This window comes from Adiantum capillus-veneris, chromosome 17, assembly GCF_014529385.1.
Source record: "Adiantum capillus-veneris isolate H3 chromosome 17, ASM1452938v2, whole genome shotgun sequence".
NCBI classification, from domain to species: domain Eukaryota; kingdom Viridiplantae; phylum Streptophyta; class Polypodiopsida; order Polypodiales; family Pteridaceae; genus Adiantum; species Adiantum capillus-veneris.
The window spans coordinates 25,381,289-25,408,430 of NC_140947.1; the positions used below are offsets into that span (position 1 = coordinate 25,381,289).

The 27,142-nt window shown below is 44.6% G+C and overlaps 1 protein-coding gene across 1 annotated transcript in view; it reads left to right on the top strand.

Moving 5' to 3' along the window:
• The window catches only part of LOC147436940 (uncharacterized), an 82,979-nt gene that overhangs the window by 12,749 nt on the left and 43,088 nt on the right, over positions 1-27,142 (top strand). The window contains exons 3-5 of the mRNA XM_086486336.1: positions 25,159-25,237; positions 26,085-26,128; positions 26,214-26,264. Coding sequence (XP_086342462.1) covers positions 25,159-25,237; positions 26,085-26,128; positions 26,214-26,264 — 174 coding nt within the window. The remainder of the gene's footprint in view (positions 1-25,158; positions 25,238-26,084; positions 26,129-26,213; positions 26,265-27,142) is intronic.

Here is a 27,142-nt window from a genome sequence, read left to right on the forward strand (position 1 = left end):
TTCAGCTGGCATATCTTCTGGCACATCACCCACATAGGGTCTGAGAAGACTCACATGAAACGCATTGTGAATCTTCCAACTGTCAGGCAATTTCAGCCTATATGCAACATCACTGATTATGTCGCACACTTGAAAAGGCCCATAGTAACGCATGCTGAGCTTTGGAAACAGTCTTTCCTTGCCCTTCATTTTCTTTAACCTTGCCTTTTCAAAGCGTAAAAGCACCCAATCACCAAGTGAATATACCACTTCATGACGGTGACGATCAGCTGCTTTCTTTTGCTTTGCCTGAGTCTTCTCTAAGGCCACTTTGACCTTCTTGTACACTTCATCCATGTCCTGAACATACTTATGTGCTTCAAATATCTTGTCCTTTGTGTGCAGTATGGGAGGAATTTTCTTGCCACCTTCAACTATCTCAAAGGGTGCCTTGCCAGTTGATGAATGCACTGTATTATTGTATGCATACTCCACCAATGGCAAATACTGCTCCCACTTTCCTTTATGCTCTGACACATAACACTTCAGCAGATCTAGGACAATAGAATTTGCCTCTTCTGACTGCCCATCTGTATGAGGATGAAATGACGAAGAGAATTTGAGCGTTGTGCCCATATTCTCAAACAAGCCTCTCCAGAACAAACTTGTCATGCGTGGATCACGATCGCTAACAATCGACTGTGGCATGCCATGATACTTGAAAATATTGCTCATAAACAAGCGTGCCATCTGATCTTGTTTTATCTTCTTCCTGACAGGAATAAAATGAGCCTGTTTGCTAAATTTGCAAATAATGTTCCAAATACCATCTTTTCCTGTCTGCGTTCTCGGAAGATCAAAGATAAAATCCATAGCAATACTTTCCCATGGTTTATCTGGAATAGGTAGTGGTTGCAATAACCCTGGTGCCTTTTACCTGTCAAACTTGACCTTCTGGCAAATTAGGCATTCTCGCACAAAGGCATCCACATCTCTTCTCAATGTAGGCCAGTAGAAGAATGTCTCAACCGCTTTAACTGTAGCATCGATACCACGATGCCCTGCATACGGTGGGACATGACTCTCTTCCATAACTTTGCGTCGCAATGGCTTTGTGACACACAATCTGCCATGCATCATCATGAACCCGTCTTTAAGAAGATAGTGTTCATGACGTTGTCCATCCATTAGCTGCTCGAAGACCCTTGCAAAATCTTCATCATTTGCATACTGTCTCTCATATCATCAAGTTCATGATGGTAAGGAATTGACACAGCTGAAATTTGTGGCTTCCTTGACAAGGCATCAGCCACAACATTCTTCTTGCCTTCCATATGCACAATCTGAAAATGAAACATGGACAAGATATTTGCCCATCGCATATGCTTCTCAGATAACTTTGTCTGTGTCAAGAAGTATCGCAAGGTCTGATGGTCCGTTTGGACAACGAAATCTGCTCCTAGTAGGTAGTGTTTCCAACTTAAGAGCGCATGAATCAAAGCCAGTAACTCTTTCTCATAGACCTGCACGGTCATCTCTGGCCCTTGCAAAATTCTGCTCTCATAGGCTACTACCCTGCCATCTTGCATTAGCACTGCACCAATGCTACTACCACAGGCATCGCACTGGACCACAAATGACTTCCTAAGATCTGGCAACACAATGACTGGATCTGAAGTCATCTTTTCCTTTAAGAGATTAAAAGCTGAAATCTCTTTCTGTGTCCATCTAAAGGTGACTGCCTTCTTTTGAAGAGCATGTAAAGGTGAAGCAATCTCAGCGAAATTTCGGATAAACCTTCTGTAATAGGAGCATAGTCCCAAAAAGCTTCGGACATCGTGCACCGTCTTCAAATCTGGCCATGACTTGATCTCTTCAACTTTTGCAGGATCCATTCTGACACCATCCTTTGAGACAATGTGTCCCAGAAAGTGGATCTCTTCCAGAAAAAACTCACTTTTCTTTGCATTGATGAGCAACCTATGACTGCGTAGCTCTTCGAACACAATGGCCAAGTGATGCCTATGCTCCTCTTCATTCTTTGAGTAGACTATCATGTCATCAAAGAATGTACCAACAAACTGCTGGTGTGGACGGAAAATTCTGTCCATCATCCTATTGAACGTAGCAGGAGCATTTGTGAGACCAAAGGGCATCACTAAAAATTCGTAAAGGCCAAACGTCGTTCTAAAAGTAGTCTTGTGCACATCCTCTGATCTAATGCGGATCTGATGGTACCCACTCTTTAGATCTATCCTGCTAAACATAGCTGCTGCTCCTAATTTGTCCATAATATCATCAATTCTAGGTATAGGGAACCTATTCTTGATGGTATTCTTGTTCAGTGCACGGTAGTCTATGCACATACGCCATGAGCCATCCTTTTTCTGCACCAACAACACTGGAGAACAGAATGGAGATGAACTGGGCTAAATCAGCCCCTTTTCTAACAGCTCCTGTACTTGGCCCATTATCTCTTTCTGCTGAGCTGCACTAACCCTGTACGGAGGCTTATTTGGTGGGCTACTGCCTGGCACCAAATCTATCGCATGGTCCTCGGGTCTCTCTGGCGGTAATTGAGACGGTAATGAATCGGAAAAACAGTCACTATACTGTTGTAAAAACATTGACCTTTCTTTATCTAGCACAGATAAATTTGATTCATCACAATCTGACACTTCACGTGCAAAAACCAAGTACGCAGAAAGATGCTTTTTCATTACAGAAGTAATAGCAGAAGCTGATACAGTGGGAATAGACTCCCCTTTAAGCTTTACATCCAGAATGTGAGTCTTTCCCCTGCTCTGTACAGTGTTCTTTTTGTTGTAGGCATCCATGATTCCCTGTACACGAAACAACCAAGGAATACCTAGCAACACATCACATCCGTCCAGTGGCATGATGTAAAATTCTTCAGCATCTACATAGGACTGGAAATGTAGACGCAACTTTCCAATGATGGGTGTCACAGCCTCTGTATGGCCAGGACATGCCAAACCTGCCTCTGCTGTATACCCCATCTCTTCAGGTCTGATTCCCAACTTCGAAGCCAATTCTGGGGAAATGAAGTTGGCTTTGGCACCTGGATCAAAGAAGATAAGCACTGTTTGATCCCTGACCTTTCCCCATGCTCTGCAAAGCTCACTTGCATCTGAATTTGGCTTGTCGCCCACCATATCTGGCACTAGACCAGCCATGGGCTTCTTTCCTTTCCTGTCCTCCTTGTCTTCAGAATCAGCTGGCCTTTTCTTTGTAGGACAATTGTAAGCAATGTGGCCAGGCTGCTCACAAATAAAGCATTTGTTCTCTATCCTCAGGACCTTCTTTTGCTCTTCAGACTTGCGAGGAAAACGTCTTTTCCATTTCTTCGCTGGTCCCTTTTCTGATTCAGCCGAAGTTTTGCCTTTCCCTGCGTTGGCCGGCTCCTGAGTCACTTTAGGAACCTCCTTGGAAACATACTTCTTCGCTGAATTTTTCTTGGCTGATCCTTCCTTGACGCCAGTATTGAATTCACAATCTTCTCCCTTGAGCAAACCATTGCCAGTGTTTGCTACCTCGATGAGCTACGTCAAAGTAGTGACTTTGGTCTTCGTACAATACTTTCTCAATCCTTTAGGTAGGCCACAACAGTATTTTTCAATCTGTTCTGTCAATGGCACAAACCTATAGGAAGTTACTGGAAGTAGAGCTTTCCAAAACTTCCGATTGTAATCATCGAGATTCTTGCAAGTAGCAGCATTAAGCTGGTGCCATTCTGTCATGACATCTGCTTCGAAATCATCAGATAACCATGCTGTTGCAAAAATCTGCTTGAAGTAAATCCATGTGGACGGAGCTTGCCCTTGAAGCAATAAAGTTGTCCACCATTGTCCCGCATTCCCTGTCAAGAAAGTGGCTGCCTTGCGGACCTTTGAAGCCTCTGTAAAGTTCCCCCTTGCATAGGCCTTGTCAAACTGCTGGAGGAATGAGAGAGCCTTCTTCCTATCATCAAACCTTGTAAAGGTCGTGAAAGACACACCTTTGCCACCTTCTTTGTACGGAGTTGGCCTCTCCAGCGGCGTTAAATTGTCATATGGAAGTGACTGAAACATGGGAACACTATTAGGGTTCATCTGTGTTCCTTGGCCGCTATTAACTTGACCTGGAAATGCCATATTTGGCTGCTGATTTGTAATTCCAGCCATACCAAAATTTGCCTGTGGCATCCCAAATTGGCCCTGAGTGCTCTGAAACCCTGGTAGCATGCCCATGACACCATACATGGGGTTAGGCATCATCGTTTGAGCACTCCCAAACACTGTTCCTGGCGTGTAAAACTGATTTCCAGGTGCATGACCAGCCATGCTGTGGAATACCGATCCACCTCCAAAATAGGCAGGGTGTACTGAAGGTGGTGGGAAGACCTGTTGCATAGCCGGTAGGTTACTTCCCTGCCCATTAGAACCAGCTATAGGCTGCTGAAAGGTGGCGGACTGAACTGGTACAGCTTGAAAGACTGGCATATCAGCCACCTGTTCTTGCACCTTAGGCATAGGTTGTGGAGACTGCATGTTCTCCGTCAAGTGTACAGGTGTTTCCATTGACTGTGCAGTATGAATCACCTGTGCTCGAGCCTTAACAGGCTTTTGAATATGATCCAATGACCCAACTTGCTGAGACGGAATAGGAGGTTGCAGAAAGGCTAAAAACCTCGGGTTCTTCATTACTTGTGTGAACATAGCCACAGCAGTAGCCAACTGGTCCTGAATATATCATCATCCGTCTGTGGTGGTCTTGAGGACTCACCCACTTCATGTGTTTGTTGACCCTGTGAAGAGGAAACCTCTTCAGTCACATCATCTGGTCTGTCAGCCATAATTGCAATTCCCTGTGTCTGGTCTATGATCCCCTGTGTCTTCAAGCTCAAACTGACCAAGGCTCACTTCCATGGGAAAAAGTGATTTAATCCCGGCAATGGAACCATGAAACCGGCTTGTTCAATCCAAAAAGGGCGGTAGACTTTACTTCAAACCTTGATTTAGCTTTCACCCATTATTAGTCGTCTATTTTACCTGTACTTTCAAGACACAACAAAGGGGAGAGGGATACAGGCTGCTAGATTGCACCTGTATGAGTAGACCGACACCAGATTGGCCCCTAACTTAGGCGCCCCTTTCGTTATTTCTTTATTGTTTAAAAGAGGGAATAAACGCTGTGGTTCTTTCCAAGCTGCCCCGCACAACCTTGGCTGAATTTTGACTGTTCTGGCCTGATTTTGGCAGCATAACTGTACTAGAACCCTTCACGGTCAGTATTCCCACGCATTAAATGACTTTCCCGACGCATACGGGCACTTTGCAAAACCTGGCGAGAATCTGCAGCACGCTGAATTCTCTGTTTTCAGCCTTGAAAATGCGCCAGATCGCCTGTACAGCGGTCCCCTTGCGTCCCCGAACCTCCTGGGGGTATTAGGGTCCGTTTAGGGCCAAAACCCTAAACCTGCAAAAATACACAGCAGGTTGTAATTTACTGTTTCGGGCTCCATTTCGCGTCCCGGTTGCATCCTTAACAAGTCCTCGAGCTCCCGCACCTGTAGGGCTACTTGCCCTTTGAATCGGACGAGATTTCTGGCATGAAACCTCTCCGAATTCACCTGTACCTGCGGGGGGATTAGCGGCTAGCTAATCCAGTACCTGTGCAAGAGGCTCTTGCCTCGGCAATCGCGCATGAACCCACACAACTGTACATTGGTCAAATGAAGAGCCCACTAGTGGGGCATAACATACTGCCAAAGGGGAGAGAGAGGGCAGTGTGTAGCGTGCAGGGCATCACTCCTGGCACCGCATTGTGCATAAGAGGGAAAGCAAGCACTCCATAGCTCTTAACCTGTGACAAATTCTGAAAATGAGCCTTTCCCAGCTTAAAATTCAGTGCCACTTCCTTCTTGCGTTGGAAACTGCATCAGAATGTGCCACTTGGCACATTTACAAGCATTTTCCCGGTTCGGGGTTGCCGCCTAAAAATCTCCCAAACGGTTGCCCAGTTGACTTCACGACCAGTTAAATGTGTCAAGATGTATGGCTACCTTGAATAAATTCTATGTTGCTTCTGGTTTGAAAATCAAAATATGCAACACAGCAGAACTACTCTACTTATGAACGCAAACTCTATGCAATAGTGTCTGCCTTAAAAACATTTAGATTTTTTCTTAATTAATTATTTATTTTTTAGGGCACATGACCAAATAAACAATTTATCACCTGTGAAGGACATCGACTGGGATGATCGTGGTCCCCTTGGAGGCCCTGAGCGCAATGGCTGGGGCTGAAGGAAAAACTCCCTTGTCCTTGTGCCAAGTGCAAAAGGGCATTCCCTCGCTTGAGACGCATTGCATTGCAGCACGTGGAGAACGAAGGGCTCTGGCAACCTTTGAAAAAGCTCTCAAAGAGATGAGAGCGCCACTCACCCAGCGCTTGGGGAGGTGCCCCATTGGTCGGTGTTCGGTGGTGGTCCACCGACGCGCGAGGCAAAACGGTAGAGGCAAGACCTACTGGACGATTTGGGTGCACCGCATGGTGATCCTCCCATTGGCTCTACTTTGGCAGCTCCTATGGCATCTCCATCGCACTTTGAGGCAGAGGATGATAACATGTTCGACATGTGTGATGAGTTACTCGCTCATGAATGCAACATTTGCGAGGAGTATTTTCAGCCCTGCACTCAGTGAGCAGCAAAAATGAAGGATAGATTGATGGCGAGTGTCCGAACACCTTTTTACGACAATGCACAGTACTCAGTGCTTCGAGAATCGTTGGAAGTCCTCAACTTGCAAGCAAAATTTGGTTGGATTAATGCAAATGTCGATGCACTCCTTGGGTATGTATGGAATGTGGCTTTTTATATACTCTTCACTGGCTTTATGGTGCCGTCTTCTAGCAATTGTACTAATACGCTTGTTTTTTGTAGTTTGATGGAAAAAATGTTGCCAAAAGATCAACACATGCCTCCAGATCGTCGACGAGCTAGATCGTATGGCACTGCATTTGAAATGGAGTATAAGTGCACCCATGTGTGCGTCAACAATTGCATGCTATACCGCAAAGAGTACGCACATGCTACCTCATGTCCTGTGTGTGGGGAGATATGGTACAAGACTGGAGTGAGCTGGGTGCACCTACCTCGCGGGGCGCACCTACCTTGCAAGGCATTGGCGGTGATGACGGTGGACTTGCAGCCCTATCAATGGATCATGTCCAGGCAGGTGAAAAACAACCCATAGTACACCGACTCCATCTTTGGAGGGCTTCAAGAGATGTCGACGGTGGTGCAAAGGCCAGGACGTTCCATTTGATAAATGGAGCGAATTATGAGAAGAAAAGAATTGCAGACCATCAATCCGGTGAGGGTGCTTCGAGGAAGCGACCCCGATTCCAGCATAAGTCCAAATCATCGTCGAGATCTTCTCAGGAGAAGAAGAAAGCCAGAAATGCTTCAGTTGCTGATGTAGTGAAGAAAGGGGCTTTCTTCGGATGTGGCCAGACGGGTCACCAAATCAAGGATTGTCCCAAGAAGAAAAAGACGCAGAAACCACAAGGCCGTCCTTCGGTTCAAATCCACGAGATCTCAGGTAACTCTGATGTTGTTCAAGTTGAAATCCATCACTTAGCGCACAGTTCATGCACTAAATGTACTTTTAGCACCAAAGTGTTTGATAAGCACGATCTTCTGCGTTTCCCCGTGAAAGAGAAAAGACGCAGAAACCACAAGGCCGTCCTTCGGTTCAAATCCACGAGATCTCAGGTAACTCTGATGTTGTTCAAGTTGAAATCCATCACTTAGCGCACAGTTCATGCACTAAATGTACTTTTAGCACCAAAGTGTTTGATAAGCACGATCTTCTGCGTTTCCCCGTGAAGATCAATGGTCACGACGTGACCGTACTCCTTGATAATGGAAGCTCACACAATTTTGTGGATGCAAAACTGGTGCAAAAACTGAACCTGCGGATGCGGAACAGTGACCATGAGTATCGCGTGAAGATGGCTCGTGGCATTGATACGGATGTATGGAATTGGATGGTTCCAAACTTGTCGCTCGAGCTGGCTGATTACAAAGAGAACCTGAATTTCCACATCATGCGCCTGGATAGAGCAGATGTTATTTTAGGAATTCCATGGTTTTATGATAAACAAGACTCATTGTATATAGACTATGTACATCACTCTCTCGTTTTTGTTAAGCAGAACATGCCTCATGTATCTGTGCCGCTTTGTAATCAGAAGTCTGTAAATAATGGTTTTGCAATACCAGTTGTTACTGCTTTGGAAATGTATAAAGAAATAAAGTCTTCTGATGTTGACTTTTATCAATGTGTACCATCTGCTTGGTTTGATTCATTAGTGCTTGGTACTTCTGTCACTGAATTTCGTAAAAATGTTTCATGTTCTTCTGTTGAACTTGGGGATTCCAACGAATCCAACCTTATCCAAGAAGTCATGACTGATTTCAAGGATGTTTTTCCTGATGATCTACCTCCTGGCTTGCCGCCTTCGAGAGGAGTAGATCATGGCATTGAGTTGGTGGCTGGTAGTCAGCCCTTCTCAAAGCAATCCTATCGGTTCAGTAAAACCTAGGAGGACGAGATTCAGTGACAGCTGAAGGATTATCTCGACAGGGGTTTTGTTCGGCCTAGCAAATCCCGGTGGGGAGTGCCAGTGCTACTCTCTCGAAAGAAGGATAACACTATGCGCTTCTGCGTGGATTACAAGGGGTTGAATAAACTCACTGTCAAGAATAAGTATCCGCTTCCGCTCATGGACGATCTGATAGATCGGCTCCATGGAGCGCTGTATTTTACAAAGATAGACCTGCGATCAGGCTATCATCAGATACGGATCAATCTGGAAGATATTTCTAAGACAGGCTTCCATACGCGTTATGGTCACTACGAGTTTTTGGTCTTGCTTTTTGGTTTGACCAATGCTCCAGCTACGTTCCAGCAGATGATGAACGATCTGCTAAGACCATTTTTAGGCAACTTCATTGTTGTATTTCTTGATGATATCTTGATCTACAGCCGAAGTTTGTCTGAGCACCTAGTGCATATACGCACTGTTCTCGAAGTACCGAGAATTGAGAAGCTTTACGCTAAGGCTTCTAAGTGTGAATTCTTTAAGAAAGAGCTTCTGTACTTGGGTCACATCATTACTCACGATGGAATTTGCGTCGACCCTAAAAAGTTGGATAAAGTGCGAAATTGGCCCATTCTGAAGAATGTGCGCCAAGTAAAGTCCTTTTTAGGCTTTATTGGATTCTTTCTCAAGTTCATCAAGGATTACTCTAAAGTTGCTGCTCCGCTTACGCAACTTTTAAAAGGAGGGGTGAAAGGGCCGAAGACTTCGGGTCCTCGTCGTAAAGGCAATCCCCCTGTTGTCTGGAATGAGCGTCTCGATGAGAGCTTTCGGACACTAAAGCACTTGGTGACTATTGCGCTAATATTGCACATTGTGGATCCTAGCAAACCATTTGTGGTTGAGACGGATGCTAGTGATTATGCTATTGGTGCGGCATTATATCAGGATGGACGTCTTGTTGCGTTTGAAAGTAAGAAGCTTTTCAACGTTGAGATGCGTTACCCAACGTGTGAAAAGGAGCTTTACGCCGTAGTCCACGCCCTGAGAAAATGGCGGCACTACTTATATGGCTCTACGTTTGTTGCATGGACAGATCATCATTCCTTGCGCTATATCTGTGATCAGGGTGATCTCAGAGGCCGGAAGGCTAGATGGGTTGAGCTTATGCAAGAGTTTGACTTTGAGATCCGTTATAGAAAAGGATCTAGCAATCGAGTTGCCCATGCGCTCACCAAGATTCCTGTTAATGCCTTATCCATGGCTGAAATCTCGTCGGATTTCTATCTCTCTCTCCGAGGGCTATGTCGTTCTGATGGCCATTTTGGCAAGATATGGAACGAGGTCGAAGCGGGGCATGACTGGCATACAGGCTTGGGTGGTCCGGAGACCCAAGTGAGTCGTGCTGGAGAGATGAGACAGCGACAATATTCCATTAGAGGTGGACTACTGTTCAAAAATGGTAAAGTCTGCGTGCCAGAAATCGATGAGATTCCACAAAGGATTTTGTGCGAATACCACGATGTTCCTAGCGCTGGGCACCCAGGCATCCAAAGAACTTTGGCTTTGGTCAAGTGATATTTCTATCGGCCAAGAATGCGCTCTTACATAGAGAGCTATGTGAAGAGATGCGCTCAGTGTCAGGTCAATAAAGCAGAGCGCCTTAGGAAAGCTGGCCTGCTACATCCATTGGAAATCCCAGATGCCAAGTGGCAGAGTATTTCCATGGACTTCATTGTTGGTTTACCTAATACTAGTCGGGGCAATGACGCTATTTGGGTTGTGGTCGATAGACTCACAAAAATGGTGAAGTTTATACCAACTAAGTCGACAGTAAAAAGCCATGAGTTGGCGGTTTTATTTGTCGATCAGCTTTATAAGCTGTATGGTCTCCCAGAAGATATCGTCAGTGATCGTAATACTAAGTTCACTGGCCGATTTTGGCGAGATGTCGTTGCTCACCTTCAGACGAAGTTGAGTATGTCGTCTTCTGACCATCCTGAGTCCGACGGACAAACCGAGAGGATGAATCAGACGTTAGAGGACATGTTGAGAGCCTTTGTCTCTCATAGGCAGTCTGACTGGGAAAGGTATCTTCCATAGTTAGAGTTTGCCTATACTAGTAGCAAGCATTGTGCTACTGGATTTAGCCCATTCATGCTGATGTATGGATTTGAGCCTAAATCCCCAATTGCTATTGGCTTAGAGAAAGTCGAGGAACGCCAAGCTCGTGATTTCCTGTATGACATGCAGGAAGTGCTCGAATTGGCTAAGGATGGTATAAGAACGGCTCGTGACCGAGTCACTACTTATGCTAATCAAAAGAGATCTCCAAGGACTCTAGATGTGGGACAATGGGTCTATCTGAAGATACCCAAGGATTCGAAGACTATGCGAACAGGGAAGCATTATAAGCTTTCAGCTAGATATTGTGGTCCGTTCTTGATCACAAAGAAAATTGGCCAAGTTGCCTACAAACTGGCTCTTCCTTCGGATGTTAGTGTACATCCAGTGTTTCATGTCAGCCGCCTTAAAGTGAAATTGGGCGAAGCCGACGTTGTTGTGCCTATCGAGGAAAATGTATGGCAAGATATGCAAACTGAGTATATTCCTCGAGCACCAGAAGCAGTTTTGGATCATCGTACCCGTCATTCTCGCCAAAAGGCTTATGACGAGTACTTAATTAAATGGAAGGGTCAATTTGAAAGGTTTGCTACTTGGGAACCTGTTAGAGCTTTGAAGGCTCAGTATCCCCACTTCATTGATGAGGACATCAATGGTTCTTAAGGGGGGAAGTATGTTATGTCCCGCTCACAGGAGAGGGAATCTAGCCCAGATACCGTCGGGATGGGCGTCCAGTGTCCGGGCGGACGTAGTGTGAACCGGGCCAGTGTGGCCGGCCATTATTATAAAATGGAGGCCAAGGGCTCATTTGCAGTTATCGACCCCATTGGCAGAGTACCAGTGGTTAGCCCGTGAGGCTAGGAGTGCGCGAGGTCACCTCGAGGAGGTGAGGCCAGGTGGTATGGGACGCTCGGTCTTACAGGTGCACATCTACGTCCTCGGACGCTGGCCCCAGCACGGGGGAGCTGTCGGATGGTGGCTATGGTCGGGTGGTTCGTCCGACGCGTATCTGTAGGCGGTCCGTGTGGCCGGGAGATCCTTTCTCCGCGTTCGTTTCACACTGTCTACTTGGAAGCACTCAAGTTGCCAAGTTGTGGTTTGTTTGAAGTGTTAAATTTTAGTCTAAGTTTATTCGTAAAGTTCTTCTGTGTTGTAAAGTATAAGTAAAGTTAAACTGCGTAAAGATCGGGTGAAAGCCAAAATCTATCGCCCTACAGTGAGTCTACGGGTCACAAACTCAAAAAGTTGTACCACTCATTGGTGCTCTTCTGGTCACCATCATAGCAGCTATGGTACGGGATGGGATGTTTTATACGAGGTGTTTAATACGCGTACTAGACGTAATTTTCGAGGATTAAAATAAAATACGTAGGTTTTTTTCAAATTTATATTTTTAACAAGTATTATATTTTATGGGTCCACACAAAGGTATATAATTTATTGAAGTCAAATGTTAAAATGAATTGACATCTATAGACCCTAAATTCATTGCTCAATCAATGATAATTTCAATTCTTTACAGTGTACACAAATGTCAAAAACCCTCTTTGCCATTTATAATAAATAATGGAGTCATACAAAAAGTGTTAGATCTTAGAGGTCACAAAATGTCATACACGATGGCTGAAGCCAGCTTTTATTAAAGTCTATAAACTGCCCACATTTTTTAACACAGCAACGTACTGAACGTTTTAAAATGTCCCATTCTGTGCTCTATTTAAAAAACACGTTTTTGAGTTGCTATGGTCACCATCCAAGGGTAACATGACAACATAATTTCACATCATGAAGTTAGGCAATTGTGACGCTCTTTTGGGCATGCCCTGGCACGACAAGAACGATGCGACCATTCAGATCTGGAACGGAACCATCACTCTGGTGAAAAAGGAAAAGCTAGTCGTCTTTAAAGTTCGATTGATAGAGACAAACCCACAATGATTTTTAGTCCAATGGCAATGGCAATTGGCAAAGAATTATGTGTTCACAATATATTTTGAATGATAGGTCAGCTTGTGTTACTTTAAATGAGATCTGATTTGGAATTGTATGAGAAATATTGATCGACGAGATCCTCGATTAGTGGAAATTGTGGAGCTTGAGGAGTTTTTGACGATCCGAGGTTGAAGGGATTTAAATGAAGCTTTTACATGCGTTACCTTAGTTGCTTTACAACGCAAAGCTGATCCTTCATCATTAAGAAACCTTCTCTTGTTGAGTTAGGCATCCTAATGTCTCCTTGCTACAAATAGTACCATACTTGAGTAAAGTCTTCATCTGTGCTATATAAATTGCGCATGGCTGTCACGCGAGTGTGATAGATCCAACTTGAGGCCTTTTCGACAAGCATTGGCCACTGTGTTGTCTTTACCCTTAATGTTTTCAACAGTGAAATGAAACATGGGCAAGAAATTTGCCAAATTAATTTCAAAAAAAAATGTTTAGTAACACACGATTTTGATGTTTAGATCTTTAGTGCTTCTGAAGTTGAGGTAACATATTGTCAAGTTTGGATCTTTGTACTTCTTAGGTTATTTTCAACCTCTTCTTCGTAGGTTTGTAGTAGTATTCATGTCCAATATTTAGTTTAGATTAGGATTTAATAATTTGTTCCGTTAGAAATTGTTGTTTGGAGTCTAGGATTAAGTCTTTGAGATGTCTTATCCTTGTTTAAAGTTAAGTAGTTGTTTCAAGTTTTAGTCAAGTAAGCTCCTCAAACTTATTTTGCTTAGGCCTTTTTTAGAAACATTTTTACGTGAATAATGGTTTGTTTTATCTAGTTTTGTTTAGTAGTAAATAAAGTGATTTGGTTTTCATTTTTTTCCCTCTTGTTTTCTTGTGCCCCTTGCTTTTGTAGTGTTGTGAGTGTTTTAACCCCTGTTATCATTCGTGAGTTCATACTATTCTAAACTTATGAAGGTATATATAAGAAATTTGCCCACCCCATTTGCATAAGTGATAGCTTTTTGTGTGTGAGGAAATACGTCAAGCTTTGGTGATCGGTTTTGACCACGATATTGCTTCTATATGGTCAATGTATGAACCCCAAGAAGCAATTTCTTTTGGTAGGTGTTTTAGTTCTTCTCTCCATCTTGCAACTTCCGACTCTTATGGCAATTGGTTTGCCTGCATCATGAGAGTGTCAGTGGCTACATCTGAAGCATCACAATGTACTACAAACCTTTGTTCAAATTGGGAAGATAAAGAACAATATTCGTGCTAGCTTCTTCCTTCAATCATTGAAAGGCTATCTCTTCTCTTTTCGTCCACATGAAGGTAGCTCACAAGTCATGCAAAGGTGTTGCAATGTGTGCAAAGTCCAAGAAAGCTTCTGATGTCATGAACATCCTTCGGAGTTGGCCGTCGAACAATGACTTTGACTTTGGTAGGATCCATCATCCTTACGCTTGCTTGAATGATTTGTCTGAGATACTGTATTTCTTGCAAAACGAATTCTCGCTTCTTTGGGTTAACATAAAGCTTGTGAGTCCGCATGAAACCGGCCCGTAGGGCGGTAGACTTTGGCTTTCACCCGAATTCTTTACTTTACTTTAGACGTTCACACAAAGAGAACTTTGCAAAGGTAACCTGCGACGGGAATTAACACTTAAAGCACACACACGGCTCGGAAGCTAGAATGCTCCGAGCATACGCCGACAACCTGTAGGCCCCAAAATTGGCGCCCCTTTCGGTATTTCTTTATTCTTTAAGAGGGTAAATTACAAAGAAGAGTCCTAGGAATTCTTTACCTGTATCCAGCTAGATACCACCTGTTTTGGCAAAATTTCGGCAGCATAACAGCCCCAAAACTTGCCCAAAACCAATTCCCTTGCCAAAACTGACTTCCATTGACATAAACCCTCTGTTCTCTGCCCAAAAACAGTAAATTCAGCATGCTGCATCTACTGGTTTTTGCCCTGTTTTCAGCCCTAAACAGTCCCTGAACTGTCCTCTAACAATGGGGCATTGTTCTAATTGGTTTTGGCATCCGTACAGCTGAAAAACAGTCCAAATTCAGCGCATAACCAACGCTGAAAACGCACCTGTACAGTGAGGTTATCACCCTCACCGGTGCCTGCTTTTGGAGCAGCAGTTACCTACTCTTGTTCCTTCTCAGAGAGGCTCTTGCCTCATCAAAAATGCATATGACCACACAACTGTACATGAGTCAAATGAAGAGCCCTCTTGTAGGGCATCACATTACTGCACGTAGGGGGGAGAGAGAGTAGTGTAAGGTGTGCAGGGCATGACTTCTTGCACTACACTGTACATGAGAGGGAAAGCTTGCAGTCAATAGCTCTTAACTTATTGCAAGCTTGCAAGTGAGGCTCTCCCAGCTAAAAATCGAGCGCTAGCTCTTCTGCATGAGGAAAGTGCACAAAAAGGTGCCACTTGGCACATTTACAAGCAGTTTCCCGCTTAAAAATCTCCCGACTGGTTGCCCAGCTGACTTTGCAATAGAGTTCTAAAATGTTCCTTGTCATTCCGCAGGTAATGACGCGAATAGATTTCATCCACACATGAGCATACATCAACACAAAGTTCAGCGTGCTGAGTTTTTGTCATGACTCCGGAGATCAAGGGCAGACTCAGCCATAATGAAGCCTAGCACTAAGAGAAGCGTTAAATTGGAAAAATTAGCACAAAAGAAAAGGTAGTTGATAGGGCATACGCACCACAAAAGATAGAAAGAATTAGCACAATATCAACTGGTCGTAACTCGGACGAAAACTTCACAATGTGAGGTCTGCATGTCCGCTATACGACTAAAAAATATACCTAGATGAATCCAGGATATACCCAGATTCACCCTTGAAGGAAAGTGCAAGGTATAGACTCATGGTAGTCACCCACGAGACAATATAACCATCAGCTCCATCATGCATAGTATTGACTAAATACCACGACATCCCCACCATAGTTACCGGGGAACGCCCCCTAGCCCCCGTTCTGGCGTTCCGGGGGCAGTTCTCTTCCCGAACGTTCCGGAACGTCCCGGAATGTCTGACATTCCAGGTGGCCAATGCAAACCGGAACGGCCGTTCCGGAACGTTCCGAAACGTCCCCGGACCGTTCCGGAATGCCCCTGGAACGGCCAACGGCTACGAACAAATTTGGCAAAAATTGAAAAAATTGAAGTAAATGTTTGGGCTTCTTTTGAAAGTGTGCAAGGCCTCAAGGACTCATAAAATGCACCCCCCTTCCCCTTTCTCTTCACAAGCTAATCCTCGAGGCTCAAGCTCTCCCTCTCACTCTCAAGATCTCTCCCTCTCAAGACTCACTCTCTCAAGGCTCAAGGCTTCAAGCCTTCAAGCTCTCTTCCTCTCCCTCCCACTCTCTCAAATCTCTCCCTCTCTCTCTCTCTCTTTCTCTCTCTCTCTCTCTCTCTCTCTCTCTCTCACATCATCTAGTCATAGCAAGGTTGAATGGTCTTCAAAACGAGTTTTTTGTGAGTATTAGAGTCAAAGCACTCTAATACTCCTTGTATTTAAACACAAGGAGCTAAAAATTGCACTATTTGGGTGTTTTTTATACCTCCCGTTCCGCGACGTTCCCGTTCCGGACCCCTAGCCGTTCCCCCGTTCCGCGGGGATCCCGTTGCCGTTCCCGTTCTGCGTTCCGGGTAACTATGATCCCCACTAACGTCGTCAGTGCCCAATAGTGGGTGTAGAACTAGGTACAAACATATGCTCCCAAACACAACACACACCACATGCACACACACATGAGCATACATCAACACAAAGTTCAGCGTGCTGAGTTTCTGTCATGACTCCGGAGATCAAGGGCAGACTCAACCATAATGAAGCCTAGCACTAAGAGAAGCGTTAAATTGGAAAAATTAGCACAAAAGAAAAGGTAGTTGATAGGGCATACGCACCACAAAAGATAGAAAGAGTAGAGACTCAAGGGTAGAGTGTAGAGCGTACGGGCCACGGCGTGTAGTCATGCTTGAGCCTTGAGCAATGAGACTATGAGTAGAGAGGAGAGCTTGAGGGAATAAGAGGCCCAAGGGGGCTTTTATAGCCTCCCAAGGGCCAACCCCCCAAAATATAAACGTTGGCTGCAATTGCCTGTTTAAAACGGTCAGTTTTTTCAAAAACTGCAAATTTTAACCCGCCTGAAATTGCCCGTTCCTGGCCGTCCCCGATCGTCCTCGGTCCGCCGGCAGCTTGCGACCCACCCGTCCGGCCAGATTTTGGACCGTCCCATGGCGTCCCCGTCCGTCCCCGGCCCGGTTACGGGCGTCCCTTGGCTCTAGGGCCCGTCCCCCCCGTCCCCCGTAACTATGCCCGTAAGGGAAATCTGAGAGACGAGCTCTCAATCCTTTTCCGTATGTACTCGGAGTCGAGACTCTGCAGACAATTTCCAAATTTCGTTCCTGGAATTCTCAAGCGTAGGCCGAAGCCTTCCCGCTTCTCCTTCACGATGAAGTACCTGCAAACACACACACAAACACGGGACAACAATTCGTATGGCGAATCCACAATAGATACCTGTCGCTCTTTCGCAGGAAAAGCGACTTCCGTGCTTCATAGTCTCGCGATCTCTTGCGTCTTCTGGCGGCAAAGTCTTCTCTTGCTGGCGCTGGCAACTCCTCCCTCTGAGTGAGGGCATGGGATGCTTTTATAGCTCCCTGGCCACGACAGGAATAGCTAAGTAGAGGCTGGCCGTGTAGAGATCGTGGCTTTTTTTTTTTTTCGTTGTTCTACCCGAAATAGGGAGAGAGAGTTTGCTGGCTAGTTTTGTTGCTTTATTTTCTAAGTGGCTGTCCACTTATTAAGTGGATGGCCGGTATATTTTAAAATTGGTCTGAACGTGCCCAAAAACTCAATAAAACCTTATAAGTTAAAAACGATGCAACCACATGCACAAATGCAATGCAGACATAGATTCCTCGCGGGAAAGCGTCCGCTCTTCCCGGAAAACTCGTTAAAATACTCCGCTTTTTAAGAAAAGCTACTCAGAACCCATCTTTATTTTTGTGCTTGCGTCTTTACGTGTATTCCTCTTTCCAGTTCGGGTTTCTTGCCAGACCAACGAGATATTCCCTTTCCGATGCTCCCGTCACCCCATCACGTGACGCATTAGGAATATTCGTTTCCCGGTCTCTCTTACCGAACTAACGGTAAAACCCCTTCGCAATGCTTAATGTCACCCATCATATGACGCATCAGAGTTTTCCGTTCCTGATGGCTTTTAATAATTCTAGTAGATCTACAGTTCCTAACCTTACGGTTCAAGTGCACATTTTTAAATATCCTAATTTCAATAAAAAGAAATTACTTGAGAAATTAAGAAAATAAGAAAATAGTCCATTTAGCAACAGTAAGAGCCTTTGCCTTATCCTCAAAGCCGTTGAAAGTGCTAAACTTTACAGCTGGACCACCTTCTTTGTAAGCTTTCGGCTTTTCCAGTGCCCCCAAATTGTCATAAGGAATTGTCTGCAACATGGGCACTGTAGTAGGAATCATCGGCACGTCTTGGCCATTAACATTTTGCGTCATAGGTGCCATATCTAGCTGCTGTCCAGAAAAACTAGCCATGCCAAAATTACCCTGTGGCACCCCAAACTGGCCCTGGTTGCTTTAAAAACCTTGCTGCATGCTGATGCTACCGTACATGGGGTTTGACATCATGCCTTGCATACCCCCAAACACTGTTCTTGGCATGTACGACTGACTTCCACGCTCATAACCAGCCATACTCTGGAACACAGATTCACCCCCGAAATACCTAGGATGTACCGTGGGTGGTGGAAAAACTTATGCATTGCTTGGTAACCAATTCCTGTCCATTTAAGACAGCATGCGGGCTCTGAAAGGTGGCGGGCTGGACTGGCATAGCCTATGGAATAGGCGTTCTAACCACCTGTTCAAGGACGAGAGGAACCTATTTTGGAGCCCCTGAATCCGCAACATGCGAGTGCTCCCTTTCCTGCTGGGACGCATGAAGTACTTGGGCTTGAGCCTCAACAGGCTCTATTCGTGGTGTAAGTTGCCTTATTTGCTGTGGCACTGGTGGCGCTTGCAAGAACTCCATAAACCTTGGGTTCTGCACCAGTTGAGAAAACACATTCACCGTGGCAACTAACCGAGTCCTGAACGCATCATCCTCAAGTTGCCCAATCATAAAGCCCTGTACTGGAGGAACATTCACATGAACAGGAGGTACAGACAAACGTGGCCGTGAACTCTCGCCAACCTCGAATACTGTAGGAATTTCTTGTCTGTCCTTCGAAGAGGAGCCCTCTTCCATTATACCCTTCCCTTTGTTGGCCATAGTGTAATCCCGCGTTCCTATACTCTGTGTCTTTACCCAAAACAACCGAGGCTCCCTTCTTGAGGAAAAAGTGATTTATGTCCCGGCAAAACGGAACCATGAAACCGGCCCATAGGGCGGTAGACTTTGGCTTTCACCCGAATTCTTTACTTTACTTTAGACGTTCACACACAGAGAGAACTTTGCAAAGGTAACTTGCGACGGGAATTAACACTTAAAGCAGACACACAACTCGCAAGCTAGAATGCTCCGAGCAGACGCCAACAACCTGTAGGCCCCAAAATTGGCGCCCCTTTTGGTTTTTGTTTATTCTTTAGGAGGGTCTTGGGAATTCTTTACCTGTATCCAGCTAGATACCACCTGTTCTGGCAAAATTTCGGTAGCATAACAGCCCCAAAACTTGCCCGAAACCAATTCCTCTGCTAGAACTTACTTCCATTGACATAAACCCTCTGTTTTCTGCCCAAAAACAGTAAATTCAGCATGCTGTATTTACTGGTTTTTGCCCTGTTTTCAGCCCTAAACAGTCCCTGAACTATCCTCTAACAGCGGGGCACTGTTCCCAATGGTTCTGGCATCCGTATGGCTGAAGAACAATCCAAATTCAGTGCATAACCAGCGCTGAAAACGCACCTGTACGGTGAGGTTGTCACCCTCACCGGTGCCTGCTTTTGGAGCAGCAGTAAGCTACTCGCGTTCCTACTCAGAGAGGCTCGTCTCATCAAAAACGCATATGACCACACAACTGTACATGAGTCAAATGAAGAGCCCTCTTGTGGGGCATCACATTACTGCACGTAGGAAGGAGAGAGCAGTGTAAGGAGTGTAAGGTGTGCAGGACATGACTTCTTGCACTACACTATACATGATAGGGAAAGCTTGCAGTCAATAGCTCTTAACCTGTGGCAAGCTTGCAAATGAGGCTCTCCCAGCTAGAAAATCGAGCGCTAGCTCTTTTGCATGAGGAAAGTGCACAAAAAGGTGCCACTTGGCACTTTTACAAGCAGTTTCCCGCTTAAAAATCTCCCGATTGGTTGCCCAGTTGACTTTGCAATAGAGTTCTAAAATGTTTCCCTTGTCGTTCCGGAGGTAATGACGCGAACAAATTTCATGGTTCAAAATAGCAGTTCCCTAAATTTTAGGGGATGCTTCCATTGGACTCCCATTGGTCGTCTGACCATCTATCCCCACTGGGACCGCATCCAAAAATGCAATGTAGCCTAGCTGTCGGGTACTTTCCGTTGGTGACCCCACCTTGGCATGGTGCCTTTATTGAGTTCACTTCTTAGTATCCACCAACTTGCTAAGTGCGACGTGGGGACCTAGATGATCTTGAACTGAGCCTAGAAATCCTTTTACTATAGGAGTTCCAGTGCCGACCAACTTCCCATGTGCGGGTGAAACTATTGGCCATACAATGTTCGACCATTTGCAACTTGAAAAACAGGGTCTCAAAAATTAAACAAAAATGATCGGAAAGAAACCAACAACTAAGGTTAGGAGTTGCCACGTCCTCGTGACAGTAATTAGCCATTGCCACGTCCTCGTGACACGCAATTCTTGAAGCACTATCGCCAAATGCTTCTTATGCCCGTTTTCATTGGATGAGAAGATGATGATGTCATTAAAGAAAGTTCCACAAAACTTTTTGAGGATGAAAAATGCAATCCATCAATCAGTTGAAGGTAGCTAGTGCATTGGCTAGATTAAATGGCATAACTTAGGATCATCAAGGCTGCATCCTTACATACGTTTGGATTCTATCCGTATAGTACGGCCATACAGTACGGAACGGTACGTATGGATAGGATCCGTACGGGTGTTCTTTAAAAAAAAAAATTTGTTGCTCTATTTCAGCCGATTAGGCCTCTTTTCGAAAAACGCCTTGCTGCGGCTGAGAGCTACTAATTTTAGAAAGTAGCAGAGATACAGGTGCTGTGCAGTCACCAATGTGTGCTCCTCTCATGCAGGTGCCAGGTAAAATGCCTAGCAAACCCAACCTAGTGGGAGACACGCACACCCATGTGATCAGAATAGTGACTACGCCGGGTCAGCAAGGGTCGGGTACTCGTCAGTGGCAGTGTAACTATTGTGGGCAAAGCTAGACAAGTCGTATTATTGATGATGAGGGCAATGTCCTCACAGAGGGAAAGATGTTATCATCATCATCTTCATCGTCCTCTGATGATGATGATGACCTTTGAGTGCAGTGCTCAGTGTGTGGTTTGTAGTACTTACTAGTTATTAGAGTCAGGACTTCAGTCTTGGATTATCATGATTCATTATGTATTTATTTTGATGCTCTTAGTTTTATGTGATCATGACAGCAGACATCTTATACTATTTGGTTGCAGAAACTGGTTAGCTAATCTCAACTGTGTGTTTTCATTGCTCGGTTAGAGTCGTGGACTCTAGTTTTTGGCATTTGTAGTCGTCTACTGTTGATTTGCTAGTCTTTATTTGAAGTCTTGGTGAATGCATATATAAATGTATAAAGTACTCCCAATTTCATGCTTTGTGAAAAAAAGTACGGATTTTTACGTACCTAAAAACTCAATCCGTTCTGTCCTACGTACCTTACGAACGGAATTTGTAACAAACATTATGTATGTCACGAGGACGTGGCAATTGCTAACCTTAGTTGTTGGTTTCTTCCAATGATTTTTGTTTTATTTTTGAGACCCTCTTTTTGAAGTTGCAAATGGTCGGACATTGTATGGCCAATGTGAACGGTAGTTTCACCCGCAGACGGGAAGTTGGTCGGCACTGGAATTCGTACAGTAAGAGGATGTCTAGGCTTAGAGCAAGATCATACTGGTCTCCCCCGTCGCACTTAGCAAGTTGGTGGATACTAGGAAGTGAACTCAATAAAGGCATAAAGTCAAGGTGGGATCACCAACAGAAAGTATCCGATAGTTGGGCCACATTGCACTTTTGGATGCGGTCCCAATGAGGATAGATGGTCAGAAGACCAGCGGGATCCCGACGGAAGCATCTCCTAAAAATTAGGGAACTGCTATTCTGGGCCGTGAAATGTGTTCGCGTCATTACCTTCGGTATGACCAAGGGAACATTTTAGTACTCTGCTGCAAAGTCAACTGATGCACAAGTTGAGAGATTTTTAAGCAGGAAGCCCAATGCGGGGAAATTGTATGTATGAGTGCCAAGTGGCACTTTGTGGTCAATTTACCAAGTCTGGGAGAACAGAACCCGTAACTGACTTTTGGGAGCAGTTTTGGAGGCTGTTAACTTTGATTTTCAGCCATTTCTCTCCATTTTTGAGCTTCCCATGACTTTGCCTAGGTCCAAGGAGCTCATTTTCAGCATTGGAAGGCATCAGATGCGTGTTTACAAGGCTGTTTTGCTGCGTTTTCAGCGATACGCAGGTTTTGGCAGCCATGGAAATCTTCCTCTTTTTGCATCTATTTGTTCACAGATGCATTACAGGTCAAGGGCAGAAGAGGGGGCGCTCGATTTATGCTGGGAGGATGCTTCATTGAGAGCCTGTCACAGGTTAAGAGCTATGGAGTGCTTTCTTTCCCTCTATGTACAGTATGGTGACGGGAGTGATGCCCCGCACGCTACATACTGCTCTCTCTTTCTCCCCTACGTGCAGTTATGTGATGCCCCACAAGAGGGCTACTCATTTGACTGATGTACAGTTGTGTGGGTTCATGCTTTTGTGCTGAGGCAAGAGCCTCCTTGAGCAGGAACAGGGGTAGCTAACTGCTGCTCCAAAGCAGGCACTGGTGAGGGTCATAACCTCACCGTACAGGTGCAAAATCAGCGCTGTGTATGCGCTGTAATTTGACTGTTTTTCAGCCATACGGACACCAGGATCATTGGGAATCGTGCCCCACTGGCAAAGGACAGTTAGGGGACTGTTTGGGGCTGAAAACAGGGCAAAAACCAGTAAATACAGCGTGCTGAATTTACTGTTTTTGGACAGGAATCAGAGGGTATACGACAGTGCAAGCGAGTTCCAGCAGGGGAATTGGTTTCGCGCAAGTTTTGGGGCTATTATGCTGCCGAAATTTGGCCAAATCAAATGGTATCTAGGTGGATACACGTGAAGGATTCCCAGGACCTTACCTTGTAATTTACCCTCCTAAAGAATAAAGAAATACCGAAAGGGGCGCCAATTTTGGGGCCTACAGGTTGTCGGCGTCTGCTCGGAGCATTCTAGCTTCCGAGCCGTGTGTGTATTCAAGTGTTAACTCCCGTCGCAGGTTCTCTTTGCAAAGTGCTCTGTGTGTGTGTTTAAAGTAAAGAATTTCGGGTGAAAGCCAACGCCTACCGCCCTACGGGCCGGTTTCAATGTACCTAACTACCTTGGGATTCATCCAAACCAAAAGTAGTGCAAAATGTTGCCTTCGCTATGTCTTTGATGCAATTTGCACTTGATAAGTTGATGGTATCTACTCTTCAAATCAATCCTACTGAAAATTGAAGCTCCACTAAGTGTATCCAAGATATCATCGATCCTTGGAATTGGGTTATGGAAAAATTTCCTTTAAAGGTCTTCAAGGATGAAAACGTCTTTTAGGGGAAGTGATGTCGTGTAGCTTGTATGGATGCTCGTGGACTGCCTTTAGTGGTGGTAGAGCTTGATCGGGCAGCCACCAAAGACTTGACGCCGAGATTGTTGGGGTTTAGGGGTGAGGGCCCCGGAGGTCGTAGTGCCGATGGGTGACGGGGCTACTGTGAACAAGTAGGCCACCACTATATAGCCAGGCTTGAGATGATATCCTTATTATGCTTATCCTGTGTGGTGCATTGAGCACTCTGTAGCCCTCTACGATGGGGTGGTGAACAGGGCTCACCAAAAACTTTTTTCGAAACCAGAGAGAAAAAGGACACTTAAAGATCTCTCGGCTTAGGTCAAAAGTTGGAAGTATTTGCTAGTTTTTACACTAAAACTTGTAAAATTTTGGGTGTTTTCTCAAGGTAGCCTCAAAATCTAGTTGGGATTTTGTAGTTTTACCCGAATAAAATTACACTGAAAGCTCATTTTTGCGAGCATTGATGGTAAACCTGAGCTCCTTATCTCCTCCAACCAGGTGCACTTATGCGAAAACTTGTTGGCATGTAACTAGATGAGTCCAAGAGCACGGCAAAGCACTTGTCATTGTTCGCAGGTACTTTGTCGCAGTTACAGGATTCTGGCTTGCCCCCTTTTGATGATAAGCTGAAAGCTATCTTCTTGCTTATGACCTTACCTGAGTCATGGGAAACTTTGGTGGTTTCGTTGTCCAATAACCCCAATTTGAGCTTTGATGGTGTTAAGGGTTCTATCTTGAATGAAGAAATCAGGAGGAAAGCAAGTGGAGAGGGAGGCAGCTCTGCCAACATGGTTAGAGGCAGGACAGAAAAGAAGAATGCTTATGCACAAAGGAGTAAGAGTAAGAGTAAAGAAAGGGGAAATGCAAGCAAAGGCACGGGTGATGTGACTTGCTATCAATGTGGCAGGAAGGGTCACAAGAAACCCGATTGCAGGTACTATAAAGCCGAGTTAGAAAGGAAAAAGAATGGTGAGACAAAAAGAAAGAGAAGAAGGAAGTCAAGGCAGATGCACAGGATAGCTCAAAGAACAAAGAGAAGGCCAATGTGGCTTCTAGTGTTTCTAGAACCCCAAGTAGCAAAGCATGCTAACCTTAGCATGAAATGTTCCAGACATCTTGCACGAGGGACCAGGGTGTATGCCAAAGTTTTAGTTGCGGGACGAAAAAGAATCACCAACAACATGAAGCCATGCAAGGAAAGAATGTCCATATCTTGCTAGCAAGAGGACAGGGGTAGTCTGTCCTCCTTGGAAGTCATGCTTAAAGTAAGATGGTGTCAGTAGGAGTCCTACATCAAAGAGCCAAGAAACACCTTTGCCTCGTAAGGAAGGTGAGAATGTCAACCCTTCAACAGCATGCCTCTCCACTAGGCAACAGATTCTGGTAGTACCACCTTTGTTAGCAAGCCAATGCTTCTATAATTGATGCTTGTAGACATAATCCGTGTTCCACATCTCAGGAGAGGTGGTTTCTCTCTCTTTCTTGCTTTTTTGGATCTTGTTTTTTGTGTGTTTCTCTATATGTGTAGATATGTGTGTGTACGTGTGTGTTCACATTGGTTCTTCCCTTATGTAATCACTGGTTCCTTGTATGTCATGGTGCAGAATTGGGCTTTTCCTGTTGTTTGGACTATCTTGTATACACTGATGGGTGTCTCTTCTTGGCTGGTTTGGCTTCATGGAGGTCAGTTTTCTCTGACTAGCAAGCAAATTATTTTTCTCAGACCACCAAGCAGTTGTGTGCTGTGCACTTTACTCGTATTTCTGTATATTTGAATTCATAGTGTGCTTAAACATATTCATTATGTGGAAGTTCAAGTTGACTTGGTTCAAATTTCCCATATAATTCATTATTACGTTATGTTGTAAGGTTGTTATCAAGAACTTCCTCATGGTTTCATTGTGTTTCCATCTTTTGTGATTATTTTAGTAACTGAAATGCACACTTTTAAATAATATTAGAAGAAATTCCCAAAAATGCGATTATACACTCATCCTAGTATGAAATTTGTTTACATGCAACAAGGAGAAATTACAAGAAAGGAAAGTCTTGAGGTATAGTTTTATATGAAATTTTACTGGTATAATATGTGTGAATCCTCCCTGGGAATCCTTACTGTTTGCATATGCAAAAACTGTGTAAGTCTGTCTGGCTCTAAACTGGCTAAGAAAGTTTAAATGAGCTAGGCAAGAGGACCTCACTTTGTTGAATTTACATTCATGTGCCTAGAGAGTATCATTTTCAATAGTTAAGCACTTTCCCATATCATTGACACTATGTATGGGATCGAATTTCATTCGAGATATTTTTTGAAGTCTTAAGCTTCCACTGTCTTGAATCTGATTCGAGGGGGATAAACATAATCATTAGGTAGAACTCTGTATTGTCATTCTTACTTACATATGCAGAAACTGTTAACGCTATGCATTTTGTGAAATGTACATTGCGCCAATGAAGCTCTCTTTCCAGAGACTACTGGTTTTTGAAGATGAACTTTTATGCCTCATGCATTTTGATTGCCCATGCACAGGATTTAAAGGACAGAGTTTACCATTAGCAGTCTACACGTTTCAGGTTACGGTCTCACTCAAATATACACATTGCAGTTATCTTTGGATGGCTTTTTCGAAGAGAAACTAACATTTCCTGTCTTTTGCAGCTATTATTGAATTTCTTGTGGACTCCAATCTTCTTTGGTCTTCATCAAGTTGTAAGTGGAGAATTTGTTCATTTCACATGTATGATGCTGTCGTTTTTGACTCCAAGGCAGACCATTAAATTCTTCGGACAATGTGTGGGCCATATCATTGAAGGATGGCTGTGTTTCTGTATGAGTATATGACAAGCCTACATCAATGTTTGATGGTTTTTTGCATGTGTATCAACAAAAAAACACTGTGCTCAATGGTTTTGTTCTGTTTATATTGTTATTTGCTGTACTGTACTGTAGAATCGCACCCCTTACGATGCAGTGTACAATTCTCTGATAACAGCTATGGCAGACTTGTGTTGCTAGTCCCAAGGAATCCAGAGGTGGAAAACTTTTCAAGTTCGTGGCTTATGGTCCGAATTTTATTTTTCCCGAGAAAAAGGTCCTTATATTAGTTAATGAAAACTGCCCATAGGGCTACAACCACCTCTGCAAGAGAGGGCTACAACAATCATGATGGGGAGACTCTCCCAATGAAAAAACATCATATGTACAATGAGGCTAAACCAAGAGATGAGAGGAGGAAAGAGCCACACAGGTGGACGGTAGTGCCATCTGAGCACACCTTGGACCATAGTGAAGAAAGGTCCAGGACGCCAAAGTTGAAGGAAAGCCTCTCTGCGCTCCCGCATGCGATCAGAGCTGCCCTGGATTTCGCTCGAACTATCCTCTGAGAGTATGGATCAGCTCTAGCCAAAGATCCCGAACTGTCTCTGCTGGTGGTACAGGGCGAGCCTCGAAGATGCGGAAGCAACGGGCCTGCCAGATGAACCAGAGTGTCAGGCCGCTGATGAGCTCCCAACACTCCTCTCTCTCACTGCACCAGTCCTATGGAGTAAGCTCTATAGCCGGCTGGAGTGTAGGTCGACCCCCTTGTA